Below are 12,748 nucleotides of genomic sequence, written 5' to 3' on the forward strand. Positions count from 1 at the left end.
ATAATTTCTGTCAATTTTAGTAAAAACTAAGAGATTGATTACCAAACGTTTTGTTTTTTTTTTTACCTAATTTTGTCCATAGTTTAAAACGACTTTTTTTTAATCACGCACCGCCTCACTAAATCACTGAGCTCGTGAAAACTATACGTTACGATATTTTTTCTGCGTAAATGTCAGAGATTGTCAAAGTTTATCGGTGTCAAATCGCGAGGGCTGCTAGCCAAAACTTTAACAGAAGCCAGTAAGTAAGAGAAGAAGAATAAAGTAGTTAAAGTACAACATATTTTTAGTACTTTAAAAAACAAAATAATCCTTCTTAACGTGATTACACGTTAAGAAGGATTATTTTCATCATTCTATTACAATTTTATGGTAGATTTACGGTGAGTCACAAATCAAATTCGATAGGTTTCGAGTTCGTATTGGGACAAACAAAGTTAATAATATTGCTAGACTTCACTCTATCTCCAATTAATGATTATTTACAGCTATTTTACTCTTACGTTCCATTCTCTTCTTTTTATTTAAGATTTTTTATATTACCTTACCTTGGGCAAGTGTAAAATTTTACCTGTTTAAAGAAGTTTGAGAGCCACTGTCCTAACCAAGGGTGGCGCCAGCAAGCCGGCTAGTTTGCAGACAGGTACACGACACCACGCCGAGACCGTACTAACTATTATAGAAAAAATCTTATTGTCTATCTCTTCCTAAGCGTTACAATCGCAAAGACAGAATTTTCTAAACTGTAGTGTATTTTTCATGTTCATTTGTGTAATATTTGAATAAATAATCATTTATAACCTGCTCGTCTATACCTTATTAAACATCATTATTTTCTGCCTAGCCATTTCCGAACTATGTTGGGGTCTGATTCCAGTCTAACCTAGGTAGCTGGGTACCAGTTTTGTACAAAGGGCGACTATCAGACCTTCTCAGCCTTGTTACCCGGGCAAGCCAATACCTACCCCTCAGTACTTATATTATAAAATGATTTTTGCAGAATATTTGAGGAAATCTTTACAAAATAATATATAAGCAACATGCGTTTTGAATAATCTAATGCCAATAAGTTCTTAAAAATGTACTAGATGGCGCTGCTGTTCACCAAAATAAGTTTTGCAGATCGGGGTGGAAACAAGGTATAGAGCTCTGTAAGTAAAATTATGATTTTCATTTATGTTATATTAGAATTCGAATTTATTATCAATTGCACATTAAATACCAAAAATGTAACCATGTATACACTTAAGAAGGAAGAAATTGAAATGTTGTTCGCTTTACCTATCTAAATAAAATAAGATTAATAAATTCAAGATTAATTCTTAAAAATCTTAGTAAACCACGTCATGATGTTTAATTTTATTGCTCCTAATTTTGTTGTTCTTCTTATTTTTTCTCGTAAACTTTCGAGTTTGTTCCGGCTTCTCAGTAATATTACGATCAGAAAGCTTAAAAGTTTTGCAAAGCAACGTCACCTTAGATCCTCCCGATAGATTCTCATCTAACGACTTCACAGTATTCGTCAAAAGGTATTTAGTTGCAAAATGATTACTGTACTTGTTAGCGAAATAACTGTTTTTCAAAACTGAATCATCTCTGAACTTTTCCGATCTGTCGGTTGAACATTCGGCCTTTTTATTATCGTCATAATCTGATGTGGAGTTCGAGTAATTACAAACAACATCCACTCTAATTACTTGAACCGTCTCAGGGCTTTGAGCCCGCGATATTGTGAGACTTTTTCTCTTCCCCGTTTTTTGATAAGTAATTTTCGTGTTTTCTATAGTTTCAGGGACGTCTCTAATTTCTTCTTTCATCTGTAGTTTGGGAGATTTTTTTGGATTTGTTTTAATTTTAGGTTCTTTACGGTTTTTCTTGTCGTCCATGTTAATTTCAACTTGTGTTGCTTTGTTCTCTCTTTCTTTACTGTAGCCTTTTAAGAATATGCTGGATTTAGCAGATGTGGGTCTCGACCTGTCCGTATTGTATAGGTATTTCAAGTATTCATCAAAGTAGTAATATGTTAGCTGTGAGGATCTATCATCATCAGTCAGTTCGTTCTCACTGACAGCTTGTTTGACAAACATTCTGTGTTTGTTCACATCTGTGTTCTTCTTGTATTTGAAGCTGGTTCGTGGTCGCGTAGTTTGGTCGACATCACCTTGGAACTTGAGGGTTTGTACTGTTAGGACCATGTCATCTGAATCTTGAGCTCGTACGCTGTCGATGGCATCGGTTAGGTGGTCACCGCGCGCGTTGCAGTGGAATCTGAGTCAAAATAAATATCATGTATAGCTAGTTCTCCCTAAAATATTGGTCGTCATAGAACACTGCGCAGAAATCGTTCTAAGGAAAGGTATGGAATATATTGCTTGTCTTTGGAAGTTGGATTTGGAACTCCATTGACACAGGAAGAAAGATTTAAATACTAACTAGATATTACTTATAAATGTAAAAATATATATCACAAAAGGGGTATCAGGTTGCCCGGGTAACTGGGTTGAGGAGGTCAGACAGGCAGTCGCTCCTTGTAAGGTACTGGTACTCAGCTGAATCCGGTTAGACTGTTTAACATAGTTGGGAAAAAGCTCGGGAGATGGTAAACATATATCACAAAATTATACAAAAAGTACATAAATTCTAGAGCAAAGCCAAACAGTTTTTGTTCGTTCTCTACCAGGTTATGGTTTACCTATCGAAAATATCAATCCATCTTGGATCTTCCTCATGTTGGGGATTGACAAGTTTTCTCTGGCAGTATCTCCGAGGCTTCTCAACCAGACGGCTCTCATTCTTCGACTTGCCCTTCACTCTCTGTTGAAGATGGAGTCTTGCGCATTTCATTATCTGTAACAAAAAAAAATATTTTACTAGGTGTTCCCCACGGTTCCTCTCGGGTCCTGAATGAGCAACTTCCAGCACACGGGTAAAATCAGGTTCTATAATATCTGCTAGAGTATGTGCGGTGTGCCAAATTTTAATTAAATCAGTTCAGTAATCTCGGCACGAAAGCCAGACATACATAGACAGATAGATAGAGTAACTGGCATTAATAATATTACTGTGCTCTAAAGTACTCGTAATATTGATATTAAAATATAAAGCACATCATTATGGCTTCAAATTGACCATGCTTGATTTAATTGTTATTGTTTTGTTTTTATCTTTTTGAAGTAATTCAATCGATCGACTAATATGAATCTGCATTTAACAAACTGGAAATTAGTAACTTTAAATAAAAATACATACTTATTTTAATTAGTTTGTGTAGTTTTACGTGAACTACTAATAACTAATAGCTATTCCATTTGAACTTTCCTTATCACGCTTTGCTAATTCACTTCGTAAATTAGAGTCTGACAAACAAAAATTTTAAAAATCTAAGCTTTTCATAAGAAATAACAATAAATCTAACTTCGTAACATTACTTAAACTTACTGAATTCACTAACCTGCACAATAACCCACTGAATGTTAACTGTAGAGACAACCCGCTGAAAGGTTCAACACACGAAACTACGGGTTAACTGCAGTTCACAGGTAACCCAAGGTCAAATCGAGCAGTTTGAATTAATTCGCCTTTCGTGGTTAAATACAAGCTTGCTTTAACTGTTTATGATAGTAAGTGGTGAAATTGTTACTTAGATTTTCAGTAGGTAGGAGCATACTGCAAACTTTTAGTCGTCCGATAGTTACATTTTTGTAAATCATTTTATTCGCCAAGGACGGCGGTTTCTTTGGGCTCATAAATCAATATGAAGATGAAGTAGTACGCACATTACAAGAAGCATTCGTAGGAATTAAAGGAATTCAAGTTTCGTAAAATAGGGAGGCCTTTCCCATCAGTAGAACAGTTAAGGGCTAGGCTAGGCTAAAAAGTAGCAACCATCGAGGCAATTGTCGGCCGATTATTTAGTCTGCAGTTTGCTTGTAAGTCATGTTTCAAGGACGCTCACGAAAGCTATAGATGACAATGAAGAACCATCTTTATTGCCTTTCAGTTTTGGTAACAAAGTGATTCGTATTCATTTTTGCTTGACTATTTTCGGTATTTTGGTTGTAAGTGTATCAAATATATTTGGTGGTGTGTTTATTTTTGGTTGGCAGAGTGAAATATTTGGGTGTTTATGGTAAGGTGTATTTTTATTTTGGTTTGAATAGCAGTTCAGTTGGTCTTTATATGGACTTTAAAACTACTTGGCTTGTGCAGGTGCATTATCTTTTGTTTAGGCATTAGGAAACTAATCTTCTTAAGATTTTTGTATTGTAATTTTAAATTGAAAAAGTATAAAAATAAAGTTTAGTAAATAAATAAATAAACCAAGTTATTAACAATTTTAAAAACATAAAATACAAAAACAAATGAACTGCTAAGCTAAAATTGGCAATTGTACACCAGCACTTCGCGACGTTTTGTCATTCTTTCTCAAACCTATTGTCTAACATCTATTTATTTTCGAAGCAATTATATTGTAGGATGTTCCTCTATACCCGTCCCTTTCACACCTGTGGACTTTAAACGGCAAAATTAAGTGAGACAGATGCTATACAAGGTTTTTTTGGAAAGTATTGATAAAGGAACTATAATGTCGGCAGGATGGTGTATTTGATCTAGCGACGTAGCGGTCCATATGTTCTCAGGAATGGCTTTGCCAACCATGCAAAAAAAAGTTTCTTTCTATTTTTGTACTGCAGTCAAACAATCTTGAGCGTTGCAAACTGCATTCAAAAATAGTTAAGGTAAGTTCTGCTGGTGGGAACTATGCGTGACTTTTTACCGCGCTATTTAATATTTATGAATGCAGTGATGTCTTGACCTAGTTCGAAAATTAACAAGTTTGCTACATCCATAAACATTAATGCGGAAAAAAGTTTGCTTGAAAAAAAATCAAATTGAGCTTAATCGTGACTTGACAGAGTCATTATCATCGCTTTGCATAATTACAAAATGGAATATAAACACATTTGGAAAACTCGCTTGATGCTATAAACTATACTTTTTAAGTCAAATGTCAAGCTGTCACGCGAGTGTACGACATAATCAGGCTTGGATTTCTTGCGTTTTGTGTCAGCTAGAAATTTTTTTCACGTCATATTGTAAAACACGCCGCTAGAAGCGTATGACATAAAACGATCAGACAGCTTTATCAGATATCGAATACACTTTACAATGGCGATTTGAATATTTTTAGCATTCACAATTCTTGGGAACTTTGTTTAAAAACATTTGATATGTTTCAATATTTGAATGTGCCTAGATTTTGTATAAAATCTAACAATAGTGCATCAACGTATCAAATTCACGGAGTCGCACTATTCAAGTCCCGCACACAACGCCAAAATAATAGGCACAGCTGCTAGACAACACTCACACAGTCACACAAATCGGTGCATCGCACACGGACATCTTGGATAACAAAAAATGCATTATTATTATCCTGGCACAAGGACATTATCACCCACTGAAAATTCAACCCTAAATCAAAGCTGCTAACGGTGAGATTAGAAACACGAGCGCTTGTAAAACGATTAACTTAGATTTCATCCAGAACCCCGAAATTTAAACAGGACTTTTTACTCTGTATTAAGTTACTTAAAGTTGATTTTTGTGTGCAGTGATTAAAGGAATTCAAGTTTCGTAATTATTGAAAAAAAGGCTACGTATCTTGTAGGCGCCAAATGCACGTTGCATGGCCTACGAATATGATTTCTGTTGAATTTTGTGAGCAAACCCGAGCGCGTGACTATGTCTTACATATCAGTGATTAGCTCCAGTTTAATGTTGGAATTATGCACATTCAGAATATTTATGGTTAAACTGCTGGCCACGTAAATAGGGCCACATTTTTGTCTCGCCGTGTCGGGCGAACCGAGTTCATTTGTATTTTTAACTTTATTTATAAATCCGGACAAGGATTTGTTGAGACGTTATTAACGTACTGGTTTTATTTTAGCTAAGTTAAGATACAATAAAAGAACTGAACATTAAAAAATATTTCTCACTGAATGAAATAATTTCTTCTTTAGAATTCAACCAAAGGTATGAAATTTCTACGTATAAATTCCTATCTACTGTCAGTTAAAACCGATTACTTCTAATCGAGTTACTGTAAGATGACTTTAGGAGAAACTCCGAAGTTTCGTGAAAAGCTCAAAAACTTGAACAATGGTCTGACCAAACTGTATAGATGTTTTCATTTAACAACTCCAACTAAATCGCGTTTGTTTTGAACGAAAAATATGAAAGAAACAATAGGAACCTAGAACGAATTTATTGTTGTTTGAACAAAAATGTACTTTTAAGAGTTACGGCTTTCAGAAACCAGCGTGAAGTTAATTTATTTATAAGCTTATCAATCACCATTTAGAGTTATTTCGTTGGTAAATAATTATCACTTTATGAACGACCACTAAAATACACAATCAGACAAACAAATAATGGTTTCATTCATGTTTTGAATCATCAGATTTCATAGCACGAATACCTATCTCTCTAAACTCTACATGTCTCATAATTAACCAACAATAAAAAAAAATCTGAAAATCAAAACACAAATCTTTCCCTAACATTACAACAACGCACACCAAACAATACAATTTCAAATTCCGTCTCACACCTGACACAACCCTGTTATAATTTCCGCAATTCCACTACAAAACCTGTTTCATTTCTGACCTTTTTCCCAACACTTGTGGACCCCTGACCACGTAAGGTGACCACACAGTGCAACCTGCAACTGGGTCAATCCCCAAAGCAGGTCAAATCAAAATTTGTATTGATCACTACCGCATCCAAATCTTGGGTTCGTTACCATTACAATGGGGCCCTTTGGACTCAAAAATGAACAAAGCCTCGCCCATTTTGTATTGTATTACTTAACTATTTAGTGTCTTTGATTTATGTTTAAATTTCGCATAGGAATAGAAATTGGAATGGCTTTTTTAATGGGGGAAATTGGTCACGGGATATTTGAATTTGTTGGTGACCATTTCACCCTCGCGAAGAAAGAAGCAAACTAAGTTTATCAGGACTAAATATAGAGACAAGAAAAACAGTTTATGTACAAGAAAAATATGTACAGAGAAATACACAATTTTGCACAAAAAACATGAAGAATTAAGTATTAAGTATTTCCATCTCAACCAGACCAAATAACAAAAATATACTCTATACAAGTGACAAAATCATTTTATAAAGAAAAAAATCAGACACAAGAATAAACACACATGTCATACAGCAAAAATGATCCAGTATTATTACTTTAACAAAATTCCCATACTCCATAATGAACCAGTTGTTCTTCAAATTCATTTATACTGACGTTGCAAGACATGCATCAATGGCGTACATTTCTATAGAGTACACTCTGGTGTACTCTATATATCCCCTTGCTCTGAAATCTAAGAGACAGACAAAGCCGGGTGCGCGAATATGTAGCACACAGTAAATAAAGGGATGATATATTGTGAAGATTGATGTGATTAAAAAAAACTATTTCCCTTAGTGCTGTCAAGGTGCATTCTTAGTAGTGATGGTGTGGTGGTTTGTCGATAGTTTAGATTTTTGATACCGTGTCATAGAGCTTTTAGCAAGTTGTTAAAATATTTTGTAAGTAATTCTTAAATATGCATATTTGCGTGTAGTAGTAATGTTCTTGTAACTAAAATTGTGATTACCTACAATAACTTTTTTTACTCATTGGTAATATTGCTTATTGATTCAAAATGAATGATAAAACTACACGAATTGAAATTCGTTAATTTCCGCATCAGTCTTTCCTTCATGCAAGATTACATTTTTTTTATTGTCTAAAATCTTAAAAAAAAATGTCGTCTAACAACAGTAGATAATAACAGTGGTAGATATTCTTTAATTAATTTATCTTCAGAAATCACATCGATATCGATAAATCCCTGACCTACCGCAACATCCCTTTCAAATCTCAGGTGAAGGTAATCGTTGTGGGAATTATATCTGCCGTCTCACGTCACTACATAGCTCCGTCCCTCTCCCACAGATCTATAGATCCATGATCCAGAGAGTTTAATGCGCCAGACATTTGTATGGACGTTTCTGGTGCAGCGAAGATTTGTTACAAATAATAATTGGGGAATGTTATTTGTAATAACAATATTTATCTTTTAGGTTTTTTTCTTGTCTTGTAAGCTGTGAACTTAACGAAATTGCATTTTGTCTCAGCAGACTTTCATGTATTTTGAGAACACTATTTTTTAAATTTTTAAAATATGATAATTAAATGCTATTATTTTCGAAATACACAAATCAGTCAATATTAATATTATCTACAAGAAGTGCTGATTCTAAATGCTGCATACAACAGCTTAATTATTCGAAAAATACACTTTCTTAAAAAAATACAATATTGCAAAAATATCACTTTTTCATTTCTTAACCGGAATTGTAACAAAATATTCCAATTAATAACAAATATGAAATAGAAAAGGGTAATTTAACAGACCTTTACCATTTACGGGTTGACAAAATCTTAACAAAACTGTCCATTAATTTACAGAAAATAGTTAAACTAACTTGCTCATTCGTAAACCGACTTGCTACAGAACTTATTAAGAGTCAATTGACCATCCTAATTAGGGTTGACCGACATTCTTATTTTGGGACCTTTCGGTATCTTTCGGGCAAGAAATCTCAATGCGTTGATAATTCAAGTGAACCCTCAAATCTTGGACCTTCAGGAAACATTGCTCACTTCACATTTTTAATACTTTAGAATTTTGAATAACATGGCCTTGTTACCTTGTTAAATATTGTCGAAGGTTTTTGTAGTGAAATCTATTATGTCCTTTTTAATTTTGCGATGAAGCCTGGTTCGGAGTGCTTGCTGACAAGAGACAGAAAAGACATGAACATAGTTCGACACTAATGTCCAGTTACTTCTCTTGTCAAGCCTGTGGTAAGAGATGTCGCTCTCGTATCGGTCTGTTCAGTCACGAAAGGCGTTGTATCACAGACACCACCACATAAATCGTCTGCAATAGACGAAATGGCCGTTGATTGACTAATTGCTGGTTTAAAGCCGCAAGCTTTGTCCGCGTGGTGTGTAGATAAAAAGTAGCCTATGTGTTAATCCAGGGTATCAAATTTCAACCAAATCGGTCCAGCCGTTTTTCGCGTGAAAGAATAACAAACATACTTTAATAAATTATCACAAACTTTCACATATAATATTTTATAATACCTATTAGTAGAATAAGTGCATTGTTCGCGCTGTAGTTCTTAAAATAGGAGTGACCATTGGGTTTAACAAATATGGTTCTAATACATAGTTTACTTTTCATACGCTTTACGTGTAAAAATAATCATCTGTCTAGCCATTTCCCAACTATATTTTGGTCGGCTTCCAGTCTGACCGGATGCAGCTGTGTACCTGCAGCTTTACAAGGAGCGACAGCCTAACCGACCTTCTCAACTCAGTTACCCGGACAACCCAATATCCCAAGGTAAGCCTGGCTGTCAGACTTACTGGCTTCTGACTACCCTCATCATCATCATCATTATCATCATCATCAGCCTATAGCAGTCCACTGCTGGACATAGGCCTCTCCAAGTTCTCGCATCTGACTACCCTAACAACTACCAAAGTTACAACAAACAAGTACTAAGTAATATTTTTGTTGCATATGTACTAAGAAATAGATTTTTTAAAAAGAGTAACCATGGAGTTTTCTCTATAGGAAGCTACTTTTGGAGTGGGCAACTAGAATCAAACTTATTTATATTTCTTGACCTTTGTAAGTGCCTGTAAAGGCCTAAATGAAATAAATTATTTGACTTTGACTTTGAATAAAGTAAACTTTCTTTTGTGTCGAAATGAATATTTGTCATATAAATGTTGGTATACGTATGGCAGATGCTTTTTAGCGATAAAACAAATGATTGATTGCTCTCCATCACGGAAACTACTTCAGGACATGTGCAGTAATGGCCTGTCGCTTGAAATAATATGCGTTTATGATGGTTAAGTCAACAACTATTAACCTTTCTAGTCTGAAAGTTAGTCAGTTTATGAATTTGTATAAACTAGTTTATTACCTACTAGCTTCCGCCCGCGGCTTCGCCCGCGTAGTGTTCGGTTATATCGCGTTTCCAAAAGAATTCTTCAAAAATCCGAGATAAAAACTATCCTATGTTCTTTGTCAAGGTCAACTCTAGCTCTTTACCAAATTTTATTAAAATCAGTTCAGTGGTTTAGACGTGAAAGCGAAACAGACAGACAGACAGAGTTACTTTCGCATTTATACTATTAGTAGGGATAGTAGGGATGAGAACGTTATAAACATGGTAATATTTTAACCGACGACTAAAACAGGGATGTTTTTTTAGTTTAACTCAGATCAGATCAGAGCACTTTACGAAAGTCAATTTAGTAAAAGACAGAAGATAGGTACTTACTTTTCATATTTTAGCCTATGAAAACCAAAATAAATATCCACGATATCTCCCATTTCGTAAAACCCACTGAACTATTACATAGAATTGTTATAAATTCATACATCGCAATATTTGTATAAATTAGTATTATTCAACGTAACCTTTCAATGCTAATACTAACCCTTATGTAAATTCTAATACAATTAAACGAGTGATTTATATATTTTTTACGAGTGTCTTAAGTGCTTTTTATTGAGATTATGTGTAAGCTTATCTATACTAATATTATAAAGAGGAAAACTTTGTTTGTTTGGTTGTAATGGATAAACTCAAAAACGACTTGACCGATTTTGAATATTCTTTCACCATTAGAAAGTTGTATTATCTGCGAGTAACATAGGCTATATTTTATCCTGGTGCGAGCAGTAGCTCCCACGGGATGCGGTGAAACCGCGGGAAAACGGCTAGTAGAAGATAAAATTAAAAGTCTGACAACCAGTCATAGCAAAGGGGTGGAATGAGGAGGTCAGATAAGCAGTCGCTCCTTGTAAAACACTAGAACTCGGCTCCATCCGGTTAGACTGAAAGCCGATCCCAACATAGTTTGGAAGAGGCTAGACAAATGACAGGAGTTTAACTGTGCGTTATCTTTAGCTATAAGTAGAGTAGAATTTAGGAACATTTTATTATTGGATATTGCCAGTTTTTGAAGGTAATTATGATTGATAAGTAGTAAAAGAAATAGGGATACGAAAGCCGTTACTCAGGATTGGCTGAAACCGCGGGTCACAACTAGTCCTACACCTATATATTCAAAGCAACTTAATTAACAGGTCCGTTTTAACAAGCTCAAACAATAGAGTTATTTGCTCAAACTAAAGTTCTGCGAAACTGCAAATACCTTAAACAATTAACAAATTATATGTATGTAACTGCCGCTCAGTGCAGTAAAGTTAATTTTAACAATAGACTATGTTCGGCACCTTTGTCGGCCGGCTTTGTTGTCATCAAAGGGGCCGCTCGATACGCATGTTTACCTTGGAGGCATTAAAATCGATTCTATGTGAAATATATTAGTCGCCAAATTGATCGCTGTGACGTCACAAGGGTGTAAAATGTTTATGAGGTCGAAGGATTATGAACGCGATAGACAAGCATGAGTGAACTGAGTAAAGGGTTGGTGAATGATATTGTGTTTTGAAGATAGTTTTTTGCAATTATTGTAAAGAACTGACGGTTCTCTACGTTTCCGCCTGTGTTAAAAAGGAGCCTATGTCCGTTCCCAGGTTTAAAGCTATCTGTTTATAACAATTAAATCAATCCAGTAGTTTTGGCGTGAAAGCACGAGATAGAAGGATAGAGTTACCCATGTTTAATTGTAGGGATGAAGTGTAAGTGCTCATGTTTTCATCGGGTTTATTGCATCAATAAGAATTAGATGTGAGTTTGACTATTTCATTATAAACAACACATGGGGTCACGCAATGTACAAATTGTTTGTCATAAAGGCATTAAAAATTGGCAGTAAGATCAATTTAAAACATTTAAAACAAATAGAAGTACAACATTTTTGTGATACATAATTAATTAAGTACAGAATACAAAGAGTAAATACACAAACCACATTACTACATTATACTAGGAAATAAAGTTAAAATTGCATCAAACAACCTTTTTATAAAAATCTGCATCTAATTCACAAAAAGCAAGCGAAGAAAAAAATAATTAAAATCACGACCTTTGTTTCCTTTTAAATCAACCGCTTCTCATAAAAACTTTCAGAATTGACAGGTGATTATCCTGTCATATTTAATCACTTTAATTATAGAGAACCAATCAACGCTTGCATACAAACAATGTAAAAAACAATACTTAGAAAACACACAATACAAAAACAAAATGAAATCGCCATGCTTTAAAAAAAATATGAAAATCGCGCGTGCATTTTTAAGGATACAAAGAAAAGTGTTGTTATATGGAAAAATCGCTTAATAAATAAGTAATATTAGGCCCAAATTAACCTACTACATAAACGTCGGTTTTCTTAAAATCACTTTTTTTGCTATACATTTTCAAATTTTAGTTTGGTTTTACGAAAAACTGACGTACATTTAAATAGCCAGTGAAAACGAGCCTAAAAGTAGGTTTTAACTTACTCACATGCTATCAAAAAATAAGTAAATCAAACGCCATTAATATTAAAACACATGCAAATAATAATACTGGTACAAAATTGGTACAAAAGTGGTACAAATACCGTTTTACCGCGGTGGTACGTTTCGTTTGTGCCGCGACGCGTTGCCGTCTACCGTGAAACCATGGCGCGAACATCCTATCA

At 34.6% G+C, this 12,748-nt stretch overlaps 1 protein-coding gene across 1 annotated transcript; it reads right to left on the reverse strand.

The window, feature by feature from the left end:
• Positions 1-1,331: 1,331 nt before the first annotated feature.
• Positions 1,332-2,844, reverse strand: LOC110372479 (uncharacterized). Its single transcript, XM_064036990.1, has 2 exons — positions 2,693-2,844; positions 1,332-2,268 (listed from the first exon to the last, which is right to left on the reverse strand). Exons 1-2 carry the CDS (start codon positions 2,842-2,844, stop codon positions 1,332-1,334), a joined length of 1,089 nt encoding a protein of 362 aa, XP_063893060.1.
• Positions 2,845-12,748: the final 9,904 nt, after the last annotated feature.

The sequence above is a fragment of the Helicoverpa armigera genome, chromosome 1, assembly GCF_030705265.1.
Source record: "Helicoverpa armigera isolate CAAS_96S chromosome 1, ASM3070526v1, whole genome shotgun sequence".
Classification (NCBI taxonomy): domain Eukaryota; kingdom Metazoa; phylum Arthropoda; class Insecta; order Lepidoptera; family Noctuidae; genus Helicoverpa; species Helicoverpa armigera.